Source organism: Primulina huaijiensis, chromosome 14 (genome assembly GCF_012295235.1).
Source record: "Primulina huaijiensis isolate GDHJ02 chromosome 14, ASM1229523v2, whole genome shotgun sequence".
NCBI lineage: Eukaryota > Viridiplantae > Streptophyta > Magnoliopsida > Lamiales > Gesneriaceae > Primulina > Primulina huaijiensis.
The window spans coordinates 2,299,976-2,315,984 of record NC_133319.1 but is presented as its reverse complement, the minus strand read 5'-3'; the positions used below and the strand labels follow the sequence as shown (position 1 = coordinate 2,315,984).

The 16,009-nt window shown below is 35.2% G+C and overlaps 3 protein-coding genes across 4 annotated transcripts; all 3 read right to left on the bottom strand.

The window, feature by feature from the left end:
* Window positions 1-2,121: 2,121 nt before the first annotated feature.
* Window positions 2,122-5,202, bottom strand: LOC140956840 (probable receptor-like protein kinase At5g61350). Its single transcript, XM_073413728.1, has one exon. The coding sequence runs from the start codon at window positions 4,787-4,789 to the stop codon at window positions 2,219-2,221; it is 2,571 nt and encodes an 856-aa protein (XP_073269829.1). The 5' UTR covers window positions 4,790-5,202; the 3' UTR covers window positions 2,122-2,218.
* A 1,554-nt stretch (window positions 5,203-6,756) lies between these two features.
* Window positions 6,757-11,181, bottom strand: LOC140956832 (protein NEN1-like). Its single transcript, XM_073413713.1, has 6 exons — window positions 10,675-11,181; window positions 10,287-10,444; window positions 9,443-9,489; window positions 8,710-8,773; window positions 7,397-8,148; window positions 6,757-7,154 (listed from the first exon to the last, which is right to left on the bottom strand). The coding sequence occupies exons 1-6, from the start codon at window positions 10,955-10,957 to the stop codon at window positions 6,923-6,925; spliced, it is 1,536 nt and encodes a 511-aa protein (XP_073269814.1). The 5' UTR covers window positions 10,958-11,181; the 3' UTR covers window positions 6,757-6,922.
* A 438-nt stretch (window positions 11,182-11,619) lies between these two features.
* Window positions 11,620-15,682, bottom strand: LOC140956833 (ribulose-phosphate 3-epimerase, chloroplastic-like). Of its 2 annotated transcripts, XM_073413715.1 has the most exons (11): window positions 15,387-15,682; window positions 14,402-14,516; window positions 14,083-14,223; window positions 13,877-13,990; window positions 13,456-13,534; window positions 12,755-12,864; window positions 12,627-12,683; window positions 12,379-12,448; window positions 12,172-12,281; window positions 12,004-12,068; window positions 11,620-11,903 (listed from the first exon to the last, which is right to left on the bottom strand). In XM_073413715.1, the coding sequence occupies exons 1-9, from the start codon at window positions 15,488-15,490 to the stop codon at window positions 12,232-12,234; spliced, it is 840 nt and encodes a 279-aa protein (XP_073269816.1). In that variant the 5' UTR covers window positions 15,491-15,682; the 3' UTR covers window positions 11,620-11,903; window positions 12,004-12,068; window positions 12,172-12,231. The 2 variants fall into 2 exon arrangements, with proteins under 2 accessions (XP_073269816.1, XP_073269815.1); XM_073413714.1 differs by lacking the exon at window positions 12,004-12,068.
* Between the last annotated feature and the right edge of the window lie 327 nt (window positions 15,683-16,009).

Below are 16,009 nucleotides of genomic sequence, written 5' to 3'. Positions count from 1 at the left end.
TAAGGATTATATTGATGAAATTTTTTAAAAGATTATATCATAAATTTAGTTTAAAATTTTAAAAAAATAAAGAAGAATGTGTATTCAAGAGAAATAAAATTTTAACATAATACCACTCAAATAAATATATATAGAAAAAACATATATAAATAAATAATATGTAATACTCAGTTAAAAAATTTTATATGTAAAATTGCAATATATAACAAATGATAATAAACTATCAATATAATTCATATTTATTATAAAGATTATATTGATTAAATTTTTTTTAAAGATTATATCATAAATTTAGTTTAAAATTTAGAAAAAAAAAAAGAAGAATGTGTATTAATGTCCAAATATATTTAAGATGTACAATGAATCACAAAAATTGACTAAGAAACGTAAATACATAATTTTTTTACATAAAATTTAGAAAATAAAAAATAATATGAATTAATGTCCAAATCTATCTAACATAGACAATGAATCACAAAAAAAACCCTTAAAAAGACATATTAATTTAATTTGTTAACGTAAATTAACAATGAAATGTAAAATAATAATTTTTTTGGCATAAAATTTAGGAAATAAAGATGAATGTGTATTAATGTCCAAATTCATTTAAGATGGACAATGAATTACAAAAAAAACCCTTAAGATAACCTAATAATTTAATTGACCAACTTAAATGAACAAGGACATATAAGAAAATTCACAATTGAAGTGGTATATTTATATATATGTTAGATTAAATAGTCTGTGTGAGAGAGAGGTTGCAGAAGATTAATTATTATAATTCATAGATAAAAAAAGTGAAGTAACTAATTTATTAAATTAAGATAAAACAAAGTCGTAGTAAATATTATTACATAATCTATGCTTTGAAACTTCGTTACGTTACACAGTTTAAGGACACTTCCCGACAAAGCAGGGTTTTTTACAAAAATAATTTAATTTTAAAAACTTTTTTCAAAAATAACGTAAAAAAAAGAACATTTTCAAAACTACCGTAATCCGCGTTTACGGAGCGCGGACGCTGCTCACGTGGAACAGCGTCCGCGCTTCGTAAGCACGGACGCTGGTCCTAAGCGACAGAATATTTTAGCGACGGATTATATATAAAAACCGTCGCTGTTGCTAATTTGCAACAGTTTTTAAACCGTCGCTAAATTTGTATCAACGACGGTTTTTTAATTAGAAATACCTACCTCTCCCCATGCTACTCATAATTGTATCAACAGCGTGCACATGTACGCCGCGGATAATCTTGAACTTTCAACGGCTTGCAACTTTGCAGCGTGCAATATACGCTGCGAAAAGCCATTTTTGTTGTAGTGAAGACAGAAAAAAACAAACAAGAAATTAATCAAGACTGGAATATCTCAATTGAATGTTGTTCATTATCCTCAACATCATTCTGTGGTCGAATGTGATGTACAAGATGTTGCGTGACCAACATTAAGCAAATTTGTAAAACTGTGTATGTTCGACCAAGACGGAGTCTTAAAATCCTGCTGACCAAACAAACCAAAGTCAGTCATCTCTGAATCACTGAAAAAACTAGGTTGAATAGTAAAGGTTCCTGAAAAAACTTATTTTTTGATGAACTTTTTATTTGTTTTTTTTTCTGTATCTTCACCACAACAAAAATGGTTTTAACATGGTCAGAGTTCAAGATTAGCGACGGTTTATAAACTGTCGCTATGTAGCGACGAATTATTAAACCGTTGCTAATTCCATTACAGCGACGGTTTTAAACTGTCGCTTAAATTAGCGACGGTATATAACCGTCGCAGAGTCAGTTTTAGCGACGGTTTAATATTGCTAATTAGCGACGGTTTGTATATATATTCCGTCGCTAAAACATTCCGTCGTTTAAATGAACCAGCGTCCGCGCTTCATAAACGCGGATTACGGTAGTTTTGAAAATGTTTTTTTTTTACGTTATTTTTGAAAAAAGTTTTTAAAATTAAATTTTTTTTGGAAAAAACCCGACAAAGCAAGAACTCACTTCCGCCGTTTATCCGTGAAGGTGGTTTGTAGACTACTACATAGAACTTGTACGTTTATTACCAAAATGTTGCGGCTGCGGATTCTTAAAGTTAAAAAAAAAAACTCACTTCTGCCATCTTATTCGAACAGTCTTTTGATGAATTTGAGATTATATGAAGCTTGAATGAAATACAAAATCAAAATATATAAAATTCCATTGTGAGAAGCAAATTAAAATCCACTATCTTCCATGAAAACTTTCAAGAAACATGGGAGATCCCACAACCAACCCAGAATCATCGCTAATATCAACAATCATCTCTTCTTTCGTCCCATTTTTTCCGACTTTTTCAACATTCTCACCGATTGTAGCTTCATTTTCTCGATCAGAAGTTTCTGAATTTGTTCCTTGAAGCTGCAAGGCATACTCCAAATGCCATAAAACGTCCCCCATCGAAGGTCTATCCACTCCATGTTCGGCCAAGCATTTCTCTGCAGCTTCAACAAATTTCAGCAATGAATCTTTACTCGTAGTTCCAGCAATAGTAGGATCAACGATCTTTTCTATAACACCTTTTGCATTTTCTTGCTTAGCCCATTCTGCTAGATTCACTTGTTCTCTAGGCAAAGCAGGATCTAGAGCTGGCCTAGCACATAAAACCTCAAAAAGGACGACCCCGAAAGAGTAAACATCAGATTTTTCTGTCAATTGTTGTCTTCTAAAGTATTCAGGATCAAGATATCCGAAACTTCCCTTTACTGCGGTGCTGACATGAGTTTGATCCAATGAAGCTGGTCCAGCTTTAGACAAACCAAAATCAGAAACTTTGGCAACAAAATTCTCATCAAGTAGAATGTTTGTGGTTTTCACGTCTCGGTGGATGATCCCTTGTGTCGAACCAGTGTGCAGATAATGTAGACCTCGCGCTGAACCAATGCAGATCTCTAGCCTTTGCCTCCATGATAAAGGAGCTAAGTTGGAACCGTAGAGGTGGTCCCGTAGAGGACCATATGCCATGTACTCGTAAACAAGAATCATTTCTGATTGTTCATCACAGTATCCTATGAGTGATACGAGGTGCCTATGCCTCAGTTTTGACAGCAACTGAATTTCAGTTTGGAACTCGTTGATCCCTTGTGATGATGATGGATTGCCTCGTTTTATAGCTACTTTTGTCCCATCTTCCAACTCCCCGAGAAACACTTTTCCGAATCCTCCAACACCAATAATCGCCTTTTCATCAAAATTCTTTGTTGCATCACGTATCTCATGAAGAGTGAAAAATCTACCAAGATTTTGACCAATGGAGGTGATACTCGAAAAAGTGGTGCTCTTGCTCTTGCTAGACAAGAAGTTACATTGTTTTGGATTAAGAGGAAGAAACCAAGATGAGAAGGTCTTCTGTTTCACGTAGCCTTTGGGTGTTCTCTTCCACCGGATTATCATCAGAACAAGCAAAACTAACGAAACTCCTCCCATTACTAATCCGACACCAGCAACAGCTTTCATCTTTTGATTAAGGCCGAATTTTATGCCTCCGTAAGTCCCATCAGCAGAGAACAAACCATCCAAACTCCCCGCTGAATTGCTCATTTTCATCACCTCCAAACCATTCAAGATAGCGTTTGGAACACTTGCATGAAGGTTTGAACTTGGGCCAATTTGAATATTGATTGAACCATTTGAAATATGAGAGGCATTGAGCACAAAATCTTTGTAATAAGGAATGGAAAGGCCTGACGTAAGCGTCGAAAGATCAAGATTCGAGACGCCAGTTATCCTGTTGATATATACATTGAAGTAAAGCTCGTTGAGTCCCGTGCTGACAATATCGCAAAAATGAAGCCTAATCAGATAGGAAAAGCTTGGATCAACGGTCATTTCCCAAGTGAGGTTGAAATTCGGGTCGTTTACACCAGAATCTCCCATCTGATCGGCTGTTGCATATACCGAATGAGGGGCGATTAAAGGGGTCGCCCCACCGTTTGGATATTTTATCAAATTGGTAGGAACCGACACGTTTCTAGCTCCCTGTGGGAACTTCATAAACTGGCCATCTTGAAGCCATGTTCTCCACAAAGTGTCATTTTTAGGAGTGACAATCGCCCCTCCAACATTTAATCGATACGACACTTCCAATGCATAGCCATCCAATCCATTGAAGTCACCTACCGGGGAGACAGCTGAGGCTGAATCGGATATGAGGTCTTTGGGGGAAGAAACGACCTCAATAGCATTTACAAAAGCGAAAGAATTCTTCAGAGGTGAAAACTTTAGGGTAATCTTATCAGAAGTAACATTAACGAGGTACTCTTTGAGTACCATTTTATCACGATTCTTGACTGAAAATCCATGCAGGAGCACAATATCATCAGCGGTGACTGTAAATGTAGCTGAAGTAAGATTATAGGACTGGTGAGGGAGAGGGTAAAAATGTAGACGTATCCAATGCCGACCTGGCTTCAAGATGGGAAACAGGTATATCGACTCGTGGGTAAAAATTCTTGCAGTAAGATACAAAGGAAGAGACACGACTGGTGAAAAAGTAAGAGAATTGTTGGGAAAAGAATTGATGGAAGTAAGAATGTCTTCATGATCTGTGGACAGGTAAGAAGAAGATTGAGGATCAGATTTGAAGGTTCTACTATCATCAAGCACGGTGTCATCAGGCGATCCACAGTCAATCAGATGCACATCGGTAGGATTAAACGAAGAAAAAGGCACGTCCGCAATCGCGAGAAAACTTGTCAAAAGAAGAACAATAGAGACGACGGAAACATAAGATGCTCCTACCATCCTAACGGAATGCATGTCACAGATCACTCAGACTCTTTCATATTAGACGGGGTCGAGTTTAAGGTGGCGAAAGGCAACGGAGTGTACATAAGGGAGTGCGTGCATGCCACAGAAGTCGAAGAGTATCATTATGGATCAAAGTGCATGAAATAGTAGTGTTTTTGAAGGGAAAGAAGGATTGTTTGTAGGTAAAGAATTGACCAAAAAAACGAAGATAAATTCAAAAGATGAGTCTATTAAGTTGTTGGAAGCATGTATGGGTGGAGAGAACGTGCGTATACTATTGTCAAAATGAAAGAGTAGACTTCTTGAACAATAATATTATTCACCGGCGCCGCTCCAATGGACGGTCATCATTAGTTTTTATGAGTATTATCAAAACCGCGTATCCAGCTGGGAATTAGTTCGTTTCAGAAGATCGAGAATTCTTACAATTGGAAATTTTTTTCAGATACCTAAAGAGGTGATTGAAAATTATCGGGTAAGCAGATGACTTAAAACTAGGGGTGCGTAAAATTTCGGTTAAACCGAATTAACCGACCTAACCGAATTAATTCGAAAATTCGGTTCGGTTAATTCGGAAGTTCGGTTTTGAAATTTTAGACAATCAGTTAATTCGGTTTCGGTTTGAATTTGAAAAATTCGGTTAAACCGAATTAGTATATATATTAATTTAAATTGTATATTTGCATTAAAAATATATTAGAAGGAAACTCAACTTTTAATACATTAAAAAGAAGCTCATTCATCTAATGATTTTATCTTCAATATTTATATTTGTTATTGATATTTTTTGTTCAATGTTTCTTGTTATTTATAAGCTCTCCATTGTTTTTTTTTTTGTGTTAAAATTCGTATTTTTTAAAAAATATCGGTTATAACTGATTTGAAAATTGGTTCGGGTAATTCGGTTTCTATGAATTTTTCAATCGGTTCGGTTATTCAAAAATAAAATCGGTTAAATCGGTTATAGGTCTGTTCGGTTCGGTCGGTAACCGAATAGATCGATTGCACACTCCTGCTTATAACGGATTTGTTCATGCTACTATATGGATAGTGTCTTAACTCTTTATATAAAAGGACAACATTTGATTTTCTATATAATGCAATGTTTGAAACGATTTATTTTGAGACTCAACTATAACGAACTCTTCGTCTGATAATATCTAACAAAAATTTTGTATAAACTTTTGTTACTATTTGATATTGAGGGGGAGAAAATAATGTAATAAAAAATATGGAAGTTTTTTTAATTCTCGGGTTGCCTAAATATGTCTGATTGAAGATGAAATAATATATTTATAAAAATTAAATGTGTTTTTGTTATATTTTATACATATATATAGATACGCAAATGAATTGGAATGATCGTGGTTTGAGAGGATAAAAACTGATTTGTGTCGAACATTCAGTGTGATTCTTGTTTACAATAAATATCTGGTTGGAATTATTCTCTCTTTTTTTAATAAATTTTATATTTCCATATTGTCTTTGGAGCAATAAACAATAAATGTTTCTCTATGTAAACATCTGTATCCGGCAGCCTTAGTCTGATGTTTTAGGCGATGACCATCAATTCATTTATGATTGTGAATTAAATTATCATTCGTTTTCTTTATAGAGTTGACTAGAAATGATCAACTGAGTGCTGAAAATCGAATTGTGTAAATCGAGGTATTTTTCTACTTAAAGTTGTAAAGGCATATGACATATATTCATCCAAGTCTCTGGCAAGTTTCGATACGATACACAAATATTCTCAAATCACGACACATTTATTCAAGAGCACATCTTCTTCGTTACTCCATAGTCCAAGCATACAATTCAATTTTTCACATAAAACTCAAACCCCGCTTAAATACTCGAGTATAATCTATGTGATCACCGAGAAACCCACTTTTCCAACAATAACTTCCTATTTTCCAGTCAATACATAAGTTCCCAATCTCAACTTAAAAGCAATGGTAATTAAACAAGATAACTGAAGCTAACAATTTGCTATAGATGTTGAATACCAGAACTGAATCATTTACAGCATCATGTTTAATCCTAATAAACTAGAATCACAAAGCTTCTGTGAATGAAGTTAACATTAAATAAGGTGGTACCGAACTCGATCCATCCGTGTAAACAGATCAGCTTATCCAATTAGGCTGAGTGAACGATCAGCTTTCTTGCTACTAATCGGAGGCCAGCATTTTGCTGATAATCATAGGAATCCAAGGAAAAGAATGCATCCACCAGAATTCCAGGAGTTAAAAGGGAATCAAGCTCTTCAAAATCAAATGTACTAAACACGAGCCTCTGAGTAGATGTAGTGTCTTTCTGGTATATTTCAGTCGTGCAACGAACGGCATCTCTGTCTGCTACAGTTGGTAAGCTGGGCATTTATATAGAATAAACTCTTAATCTTCAATTCTTATGAAGTATCAGAATTTTACAGCTTCCAAAAGGAAAAGCCCATGGCTAAATTTGGATTAGAAATACTAGGTATACAAATTAGGGAAACAAATAAAACTAAAAATTTCAAGGTAAAACTGATATATACGGACATATGGTCAGAAAAGGCAACTGTTGCTTCAAGGTTCAATAAAAATACTAAGAATATAAAGAGAAACTCACTGCAATCGGACAGTGGGAGAGTTGTAGTAGCCAGGCTTTATGTTCACCACACGCCGCCAATCAGAGAAGCTGCCTAAATCTATGAATAGCTTATGTGCAAGATTGTCAATTGCCTCCAGAGTATTGCATAGACTTGGCAATGCATTCACCACAATGTTTAAACGTGGCCGACCAGCATGATCAACAAACTTTGAACTAATTCCAAACCGTACCTTCAAACATTTACAGGAGAGTTGCAACGGGGAATTTTCATGCAATATTTGTATCTTTTGAGTACCTCCAAAAAAGGGTACTGCTGAGACAGAGAGAGAAGACATTGAAACACCATCAGCATCCAAGAAGACAGTGCATCGATCGGAAGCCTCATGGAAAGTAACTTCATCAGAAGATCCTTGTGATGAAACAACAGCGTTTTCATCTTCCATCTTAACATCAGGAACAATTTCCCTTTTCACTTCTTCATGGAGTGCAACCATATTAAAAGGGTCAGCTTTTTCAAGATTGGACTCCACCAGTGGAGGATCTAATTCACCTGTGTTAGGTGTCACGAGTGATAATATGGGATGGATTTCCCCCATTCTATGAATTGGAGGAGATGATGTTGAATCGTTTTCAACCTTAATACTCAAGGTCGACATACTTGTATTTCGTTCTGTCCGCTCTGCAGAAGAATTTTCTTTACGACGACTTCTTGTGGTAGCATTGGGAGAAACCCAACTATTTTCAGTGAATATGTCAGGAAGGCTGGATTCCTGCCAGCAAAACAAAAGGAAAATCATGCTATGAAGATACAAATATCACTATTTCGCATTCTAATACTAGATCAATATCAAACTGTGTTATGGGGTTTTAGAATCTAGATTCACCAAAGATCTATTTTTCCATCCCTGTGGTTTTAAACTCATTACTTTCAGATTGTATATCAACATCAAACTGTGTTATGGGGTTTTAGAATCTAGATTCACCAAAAATCTATTTTCCATCCCTGTGGTTTATAACTCATTACTTTCAGATTGTATACCGATATCAAGCTGTGTTATGGGGTCTTAGAATCTAGATTCACCAAAAAGCTATTTTCCATCCCTGTGGTTTTAAACTCATTACTTCACATTGTATACCAGAAAAATGGCGTTATGCATTTAAAATGGTTATATGTGAAACAAAGCCGAGTTCTGCACTACATGGGCCAAGTTCTGCCTTTAGCTAGATAAATTACGGATCAATCACCAAAGTTGAGAATCACGATAATAAAGTCGGATTCACATTTGTTCATCAACTTAAATAATTGAAAAGCCAAGAATTTTCGAAATTACCAAGAATAGAACAGTGGCACAGTATTTGAGTACTTCAAGATTCATTCGAACATCGTCTAGACTCCTGAAAGATTTTAGAAAAAAAATCAGTTAAGTTCCATGTCATGATTCAAAAGACATACATTCCTTGAGGCAAATTTACAGAACAACCCAACTCAGAATAGAAAGGCAAACATTATTTGTTCCATTTCCATTTATTAATCAAGTTAACTTAAAGAATGAAAAACTAGTCGGAATCGGTAACGTCAAGACATTGATAGTCAAATGATAGTTTTTGAGAAAATAAGCATCCGGACTCGGTAAAATATAACAAAGTTAGCTTGTTTATAACCAGACTATCATTTTTAGGTAGCAATGATACAAGAAGAAAGTCGGAATTGACAAATTAACTTGTTTTAATACCAACAAAGTACCTTGTGCTGCACAAAGAGTTCAAAATGAACATCACGTTAATAGATCGGACATTAGAAAACAAGACATGACATCAGTGTTGTTGCTTATCTCGTATAAGCATCTGTTTGTCTGATGACTACTGACACATGGAATAAAAAAGTCCATAAATACTATCCCTTCTTTCACCAAGTATGCACTCACACTTGCAGATAAAACTATTTTTTCATCTAAGCCTTTAATTGTTCACCACTAATAGTCATCGATGACAATGGCACATAAACAAAATGGATTGGGAGTTTTCAAAAGGGTAGAGTTATAATAAAAGGAAGGCACGGATCACCTATGTGTTTGCTGACCAAGCCCAAAATATGTTGCAAGAGTTGCCATCTGGACAAAATGAATCAGAACATGTGTAAATAAGTGATACCGCCAATGAAAACTTTTTGCATGAAACCACTGTAACAGATTCGCATATTTCCAGATTCTAGAAATACTAAGACTAGATCCGTGATAGAATTGTCGTTGAAAATGTCAAATCAAGTCAGAAGCTGTTGGATAAAATTATTTTATCTTTTAAAATAATATTCTTGGCATAAAATATATTAATATAACAGAGCATTTTTGGGAGATACTGACAAAATTAGTTAAAAGTATTTATGCTGACAGAAGTAAAAAGGAATGGAAAATATGTTTTGGGCCTTGGTGAAGGAAAATGAAAATGGATGATAGTTCTCCTCCCAATCATAAAAGAGATATAACTAAGATATATATTAAATACACATATGTTGAATATACAGTGAGAAAAAAAATATACTAGGAAAATATTGAGGTTTCTAACTCTTGTTAAAAATGTGAATAAACAAACGAGAAAAATTTGACACAGGACACCACTAAAATTATGCAAACAATAAGATGGCAAAAATACTTAACATAAAAAAAAAACTTAAATATATTTCTGCTCGATTTTATTGATGAAAAAAACAGACAGTGAAAATTTGTGACATGCGCAAATGCACCAAATAAACATATACCCAGACAATAACCCATCTAGATTATTTTTCCAGGAACACAAATATCTAAAACTATATACCTAAGAACCATTCAATTTAGACAGTAATGCATCACTCTTATCTGCTTATGCAGAAAAATGCTTCAAAAATTTTAAAACCTGTGCAAGGACTCACTTTCATGTCACCAGCTCGCCTTCCAAACTTTTGTGTTAACAGAGCTAATGAATCAATAGTCCCCTTTGGCTCTGGAGGTGGCCTGTTAATCTCAGAAAATGCTTCCCTTATGCGAGCACAATCAAATCTTAATATATTATGACCAGCCCATATCCTCCCTACATAAAAAGATTAATGTTTAAAGCTAGATCAATGTTTAAGAACCCTAAAACCTATGAAATTTTGTCTAAGCAGCCTAACAAAAGAACAAAACCAAAATTCAATCTAACGTCAACTCATTGAAATTTAAACAAAAGTTCACCAACCACCATAAAGAGCCACGCTGATATACTAAAACCAGCACCATATATTAACCCCTTGGAAATGTAGAAGCATGGGAGTGACTTACCATGTAAAATTTCATAGACAACATCAGCTATATCAGCAAAGGACGGGGCAGAAACGACGGCGTCTCTCGTTATACCATTGCAGCGCACTGAGAGAGAAGAAATGTGAGAAAGATCTGAAGGTCGGACTAAAGTCGAGTAACTATGGAGCTCCACCAGCTTCCTCGGACAAACCAGAATCGCCCCAAACTCCAAAATCGCGAATCCCTGACGAGGCCGCGTTGGAACCGTCGTCTCCACGTCGAAGAACGCGATTTCGGGTTTCTCATCAATCGTGGACACCATCTTTAGGGTTTTTCCTTCAATGATTTTACATACAGTTTGTGTATTTATGGAGCGAATCGGTTAACTGGCGGGAAGGTAAGGGTTTGGCTAGCAGAAAGGGGAAGGAAGAATCAAAGGAAAACGTGCATGATGGCGAAAGAAGCGTGTTATCCTTTTATTCTTTTTATGGATACAGATAACAAGTAAGGAACGCGTGACCTTTTGCATGGCTCCTAAGCCTAATTAAATAGGTGTGAAATTTGTAGAGGACTCAAATCCCAAGTTGCAAGCCACCTTGGCATTTGAATTCGATTCAATATCAGGAAAAAGAAGTCACAGATTGCAGCACACCTCTGAATAAAATCTACTCGTATTGTTTTCATTTCACTTACGTACGATTGATTACATATTTTTTTTAACTAGATTTTTCTTCCACAAAAAAAGTTCCCGATTTTTTTGTACAGGAAGAGAATGTATCAAGGCTTGGACGACGAGGGATGATGCTCTTAATTCACATACTTGTTGAACTGCATTCAGATAGGCTGGATGGAAGAGCTACAAACGTAACATTAAACAAATACATTACTGGTAGATGAAGTGAAGATAAATTAGATAGAGTAAAAATTAATTGAAACCTTCCTTATACATAAAACATATATAAACTCAAATATCGCAAAGCATAATAAAAGGGTCTCAAGGGAAACTCTGAATGAACAGGTGAATGTACATTTTGTATGTGAGATTGTCTTAAAAACATGTACGAAAGTGATTTTTTCAAGTCAACATATTACAACGATTTCTATCACACATTCCCTACGCAATATAAACTAATAATGTCCCATTACAGGAGCTCTAAACCTATTCTGTAAATTGCTCTTATTTCTTACAACAGTGAATTAAAATCTGAATCGGGTATATACCACAATACGGCATTCCATCTTTCGTTGCACCATATCCCGCGTGTTATCTGAAACAAGAACTGAATTATTAAAGCAAACAAGAAAGAAAACAGCAGTAGCATGGTTGTATCCAAATATAACAGATGAGTATATATTTTCCCGGAGCACCTGCTTTATGAAGAAGATTTGACTAAACATTATCTCGTCAATCAAGCGTACATCTTCTATTATAACTTTAATTTTTTTAATAACTGACTGTGAGTTTGGACAGCCAAGAAATATAATCACGAGATCTAGAAACGATTTAAACAATGTAGATGATAGATTTAAGATTACCTTGGAACCAGGATTGAACAACTTAAATGCCATCCTGAAACAAAATCTGTGATTGTGAAATTATACTGCAACAGCAATGGGCCTTTTGCTAGTTTTGATTCCTTTTATGGCTGTAACACAAAAAAACATAGCAAATGAAAGAGTTAACATGTGGACCAAGCCTCACGTGCTTTCTGAACTTGAACAAAGTTGGGTATTTATTCGTGCCTGCAGCATAATCAGGAGCTCCAAAAACAGCAGAACCAGCAACTAATGCATTCGCCCCAGCTTCAATTACCTGTTGATGGAATCAAATCAAGCTTAGCCCTCCATTCATATTGTTACATAAAATAGATACGTGAAAATGGCGTTTTCACTCGATGATTTCTTATGACAAAATAACTTTGTAGAACCGTTTTCCCTCGTTGATTGACAAAATATCTTTGTAGAACCAAGTGTAATGTCATTAGTATGACCTTGTAAGCATTATTAGGACCAACTCCACCATCCACCTCGATCCAAGGGTTCACGCCCTGAAAAACGAGAGCAACAATGTGAGTGCTTCAGAAAATTTCTGTTCTATAAACATCAATACGCACACTACCTTCTCTGCACACTGTCTTCTTAATTCTGATATTTTCTTAATTTGGCTCTCTATAAAACTTTGCCCTCCAAAACCAGGGTTTACAGACATAATCAAAATCAGATCGACCACTGTTTAAAACAACCAAGAGAATGTCAATTCATGGACAAAATAAATTTTGGTCAAATCATCATTTTCATTGACATCATTGTCCCAGAAATTCCAAGAAATTTGGAGCAATAAGGTCCGGCTGACCAAATATGGAAACAACTACAACCATTCTCAGATGGTGTTTTTCCCAAGGCACTTGGAGAAAATAAGCAACAAAAGGAAAAAAAAAAAAAGAAAAGGTGAACATTTTAAATGGTAGTACATACTTTGACATGAAATTTTCCATCTCTATCTGATTTTGATGGTACCAACACCATGTTTTCTTATTGCTTAAATGTCAAAGCACTTTGTATAGTGAGCTCTGAATCTTCCACTTTTTTCTTGATGAATTCAGTAGTTTAAGGTTTCAACTGGCTTTCTATATAATTTAGAGCACAAAATCTGACTTACGGCATAAATGTTCCATATAGGACAAAGCATTGGTCCAAACTCACACAGCATCACCACATGCAGCTCTCAGAACACATAACAGAAATTTTTTATCAGAATTATCATCTTTTGACAGTTTGTTTAAATAGAATCCCAGCATTTAAAGTAATACACAGTCTTACCATCAAGAACATACTCTATGCAACTCAACGAGGTTCCTGGGTTCAAGACAACTCCAGCTTTTGCACCTAGGCTCTTGATCTATATTTAGACACCAATAATATCGAAGAATCAATATGGAAGTAACATCACCACTTAAAACTCAAACAATCGAATTTTGTTTTTGCATCGGACCCATTAGCACGGAATGAATCAAAAAAGTTATCCAATCCTTGATGATTTTGCCATCTCAATCACCCGGAGTTTTATATGATACACACCAGATTTTACTTCAATTAATAAACCAGAGAACCATCGACATTGATGTTTTTTTACATTTACTTGATTAAGAGGGACTGGTTCATGATCTAAGAATTAAATGACACTGATACAAGCATAATAAATAGCAAGATAATTAGATGTTCCATATGCATGTAATCTTACTTGATTCAAGGTGCGATGCAAATGGATGGTAGAAGATTGTTCACAGTGGACGCTAACTATGTCAGCTCCAGCCTTTATAAAGTCTGGGACTCGCTGCTCAGCTTCCACAATCATCTGCCATGCTCACATTATAATTTAGTTAAAAGAACATTTAATGCAAGATAATCCTGAAAACTAAAGCTAAAAGGGTGAACAATTAAGAATACCAAATGCACATCCAATGGAAGGTCTGTGACAGGGCGAAGTGCATCAACCACAAGCGGCCCTATTGTAATATTCGGAACAAACCGACCATCCATCACGTCAACATGAATCCAATCACATCCAGCTACTTCCACTGCTTTGACCTTGTCAATAAACCACATGAAAGGGTGAATTCACAGAAAACACTAGCAGAAGTTTTACATCAGAAGCCAATAAAGATGATTATATTTTGATGTCAAAAGCTTCAACATATGGAATAACTTGTCTTTGATGTCCGAAGAGAGTTCATGAAAGAAAAAAGCTGAGAAACGGAAAAGCTACCTGCTCTCCTAATTTGGAGAAATTAGCAGAAAGAATTGATGGAGAGACAATGATGTCACTTTTAGAGAACTTGTCAACCCTTGAAGATGCCTTCACTACAGCTTGAGATTTTCTCCTGCACAAGTAGATGAAAACAAAACTTAAAAGATTACCATGTCATAAAAAGACATTCTCAAAAATAAAGAAAAGAAAAGGAATTCACATTTCTTGTGGATCAAGACCAATAAAAATCAGCTTTGTGATAGAGATATCCGTGTTCCAATCCATATTGAAGATACTTAAAAAATACATTCCAAGGCAGCAAGGAAATGCAAGACCAGATATTGCAGCAAGTTTTTGAATCCCAAATACCGTTCTAGCATAGAGAATATCGATAGGCCGTGGTCACATGTTTAAGCAGATTGACCCAGGTACATTGAACAGCAAATTTTTTTGAAAATGAATTAATTGAGCGGATATAGTTGAGGAAACAACATTTTTCACCTATTCACAAAACAATATCTTATATTCTTCCTTGCAATCTTCCTACAAATTAGAACTTGGAATCATGATAAACCAAAAGGCTTTCCTAAAAATTACATTTCCATTAAACTTCATTGATAATTGCTCCTAGATCATCCTTTAAGTTAAGCATTACCGCGTAACATCATTCAGGCCTACCAACAACTAGGGCAGCGCAAAAATTCAGTAGGAGGAACAGCTGATTATACTCTTGGGGTGAAAGTCAATAATTTTTAGAAAAAGTAAGCATAAATTTTTATCCCATTTGATTGTCTTCTATTTGCTGGCCCTCGCTCCACCCCAGAAACAATTCATCATTATGGTATCCATTCGTCCAATCAGGAAGCAATGAAGAACCCTTTCACAAATGAAAGCAACTCAAACAGTTACCAGAACCAAGTTTCAAGATTCAAACGACAGAAAAAGGCATGATCTTGATAGAACCACCCCCATCAAAACTACCTAAAAAAAACCCAACAATTACCTTATAAAAGTGACCGAATTGGGATTGGAAACAGAAGGCCGGCGAACTATAAAACCCACACCAATTGACTGAACCAAAGCTGATGAACCCAGAGAAGCAGCCATATATGTTTGTTTATCAAAGTCCCTTCTTTCCTCCAACCTTGTCAATCAATCTGAATTTCTTGAAATGGGGTGGCTTTGGTGTGGAGAAATATCAGCAAGCGGACATATGATCGACTCGTGTCAGATTGAACTTTTACAGAATGGGATACGGTTACCAGTTATCTGCAATGGTTTTCCAGGTTCAATATTACATTTTGTGATTAATTAACACTTTAATCCAATTTCTATTGCGGTCTACATGCTTATAATTTAAGGTAAATTTTCTTAAAATCCCAAATTTCTTATATTAAAAAAAAACCAATTTTTTAAATCTAAAACCATTTTTTTTTTTGGCAGATTTTTATTCACTCTACAATTTTTACATCAACTCGTTGTATTTTTGTATTCTTAGAGGACCTCTAACCCACATAACAATATATATTTCATTTTAATCCAATAAAAAACATATATAATATAATATTAAGTTTGATTTTTTTGTATAATGGACATATATGCATTCCATAAGATATCTCTAAAAAA

Bases quoted from the DNA above. Each gene is read 5' to 3' on its own strand.
- LOC140956840 (XM_073413728.1), bottom strand. From the start codon at position 4,789: ATGCATTCCGTTAGGATGGTAGGAGCATCTTATGTTTCCGTCGTCTCT.
- LOC140956832 (XM_073413713.1), bottom strand. From the start codon at position 10,957: ATGGTGTCCACGATTGATGAGAAACCCGAAATCGCGTTCTTCGACGTG. The intron at 9,490-10,286 runs GTGAGTCCTTGC...CATTTTGTCCAG, and splicing joins GGCGAGCTGGTGACATGAAA to ATGGCAACTCTTGCAACATA. The intron at 7,155-7,396 runs GTGAGTTTCTCT...ATAAATGCCCAG, and splicing joins TCTCCCACTGTCCGATTGCA to CTTACCAACTGTAGCAGACA.
- LOC140956833 (XM_073413715.1), bottom strand. From the start codon at position 15,490: ATGGCTGCTTCTCTGGGTTCATCAGCTTTGGTTCAGTCAATTGGTGTG. The intron at 13,535-13,876 runs GTAAGATTACAT...GTCTAAATATAG, and splicing joins TGCATCGCACCTTGAATCAA to ATCAAGAGCCTAGGTGCAAA. The intron at 12,449-12,626 runs GTCATACTAATG...TTCCATCAACAG, and splicing joins GTCCTAATAATGCTTACAAG to GTAATTGAAGCTGGGGCGAA.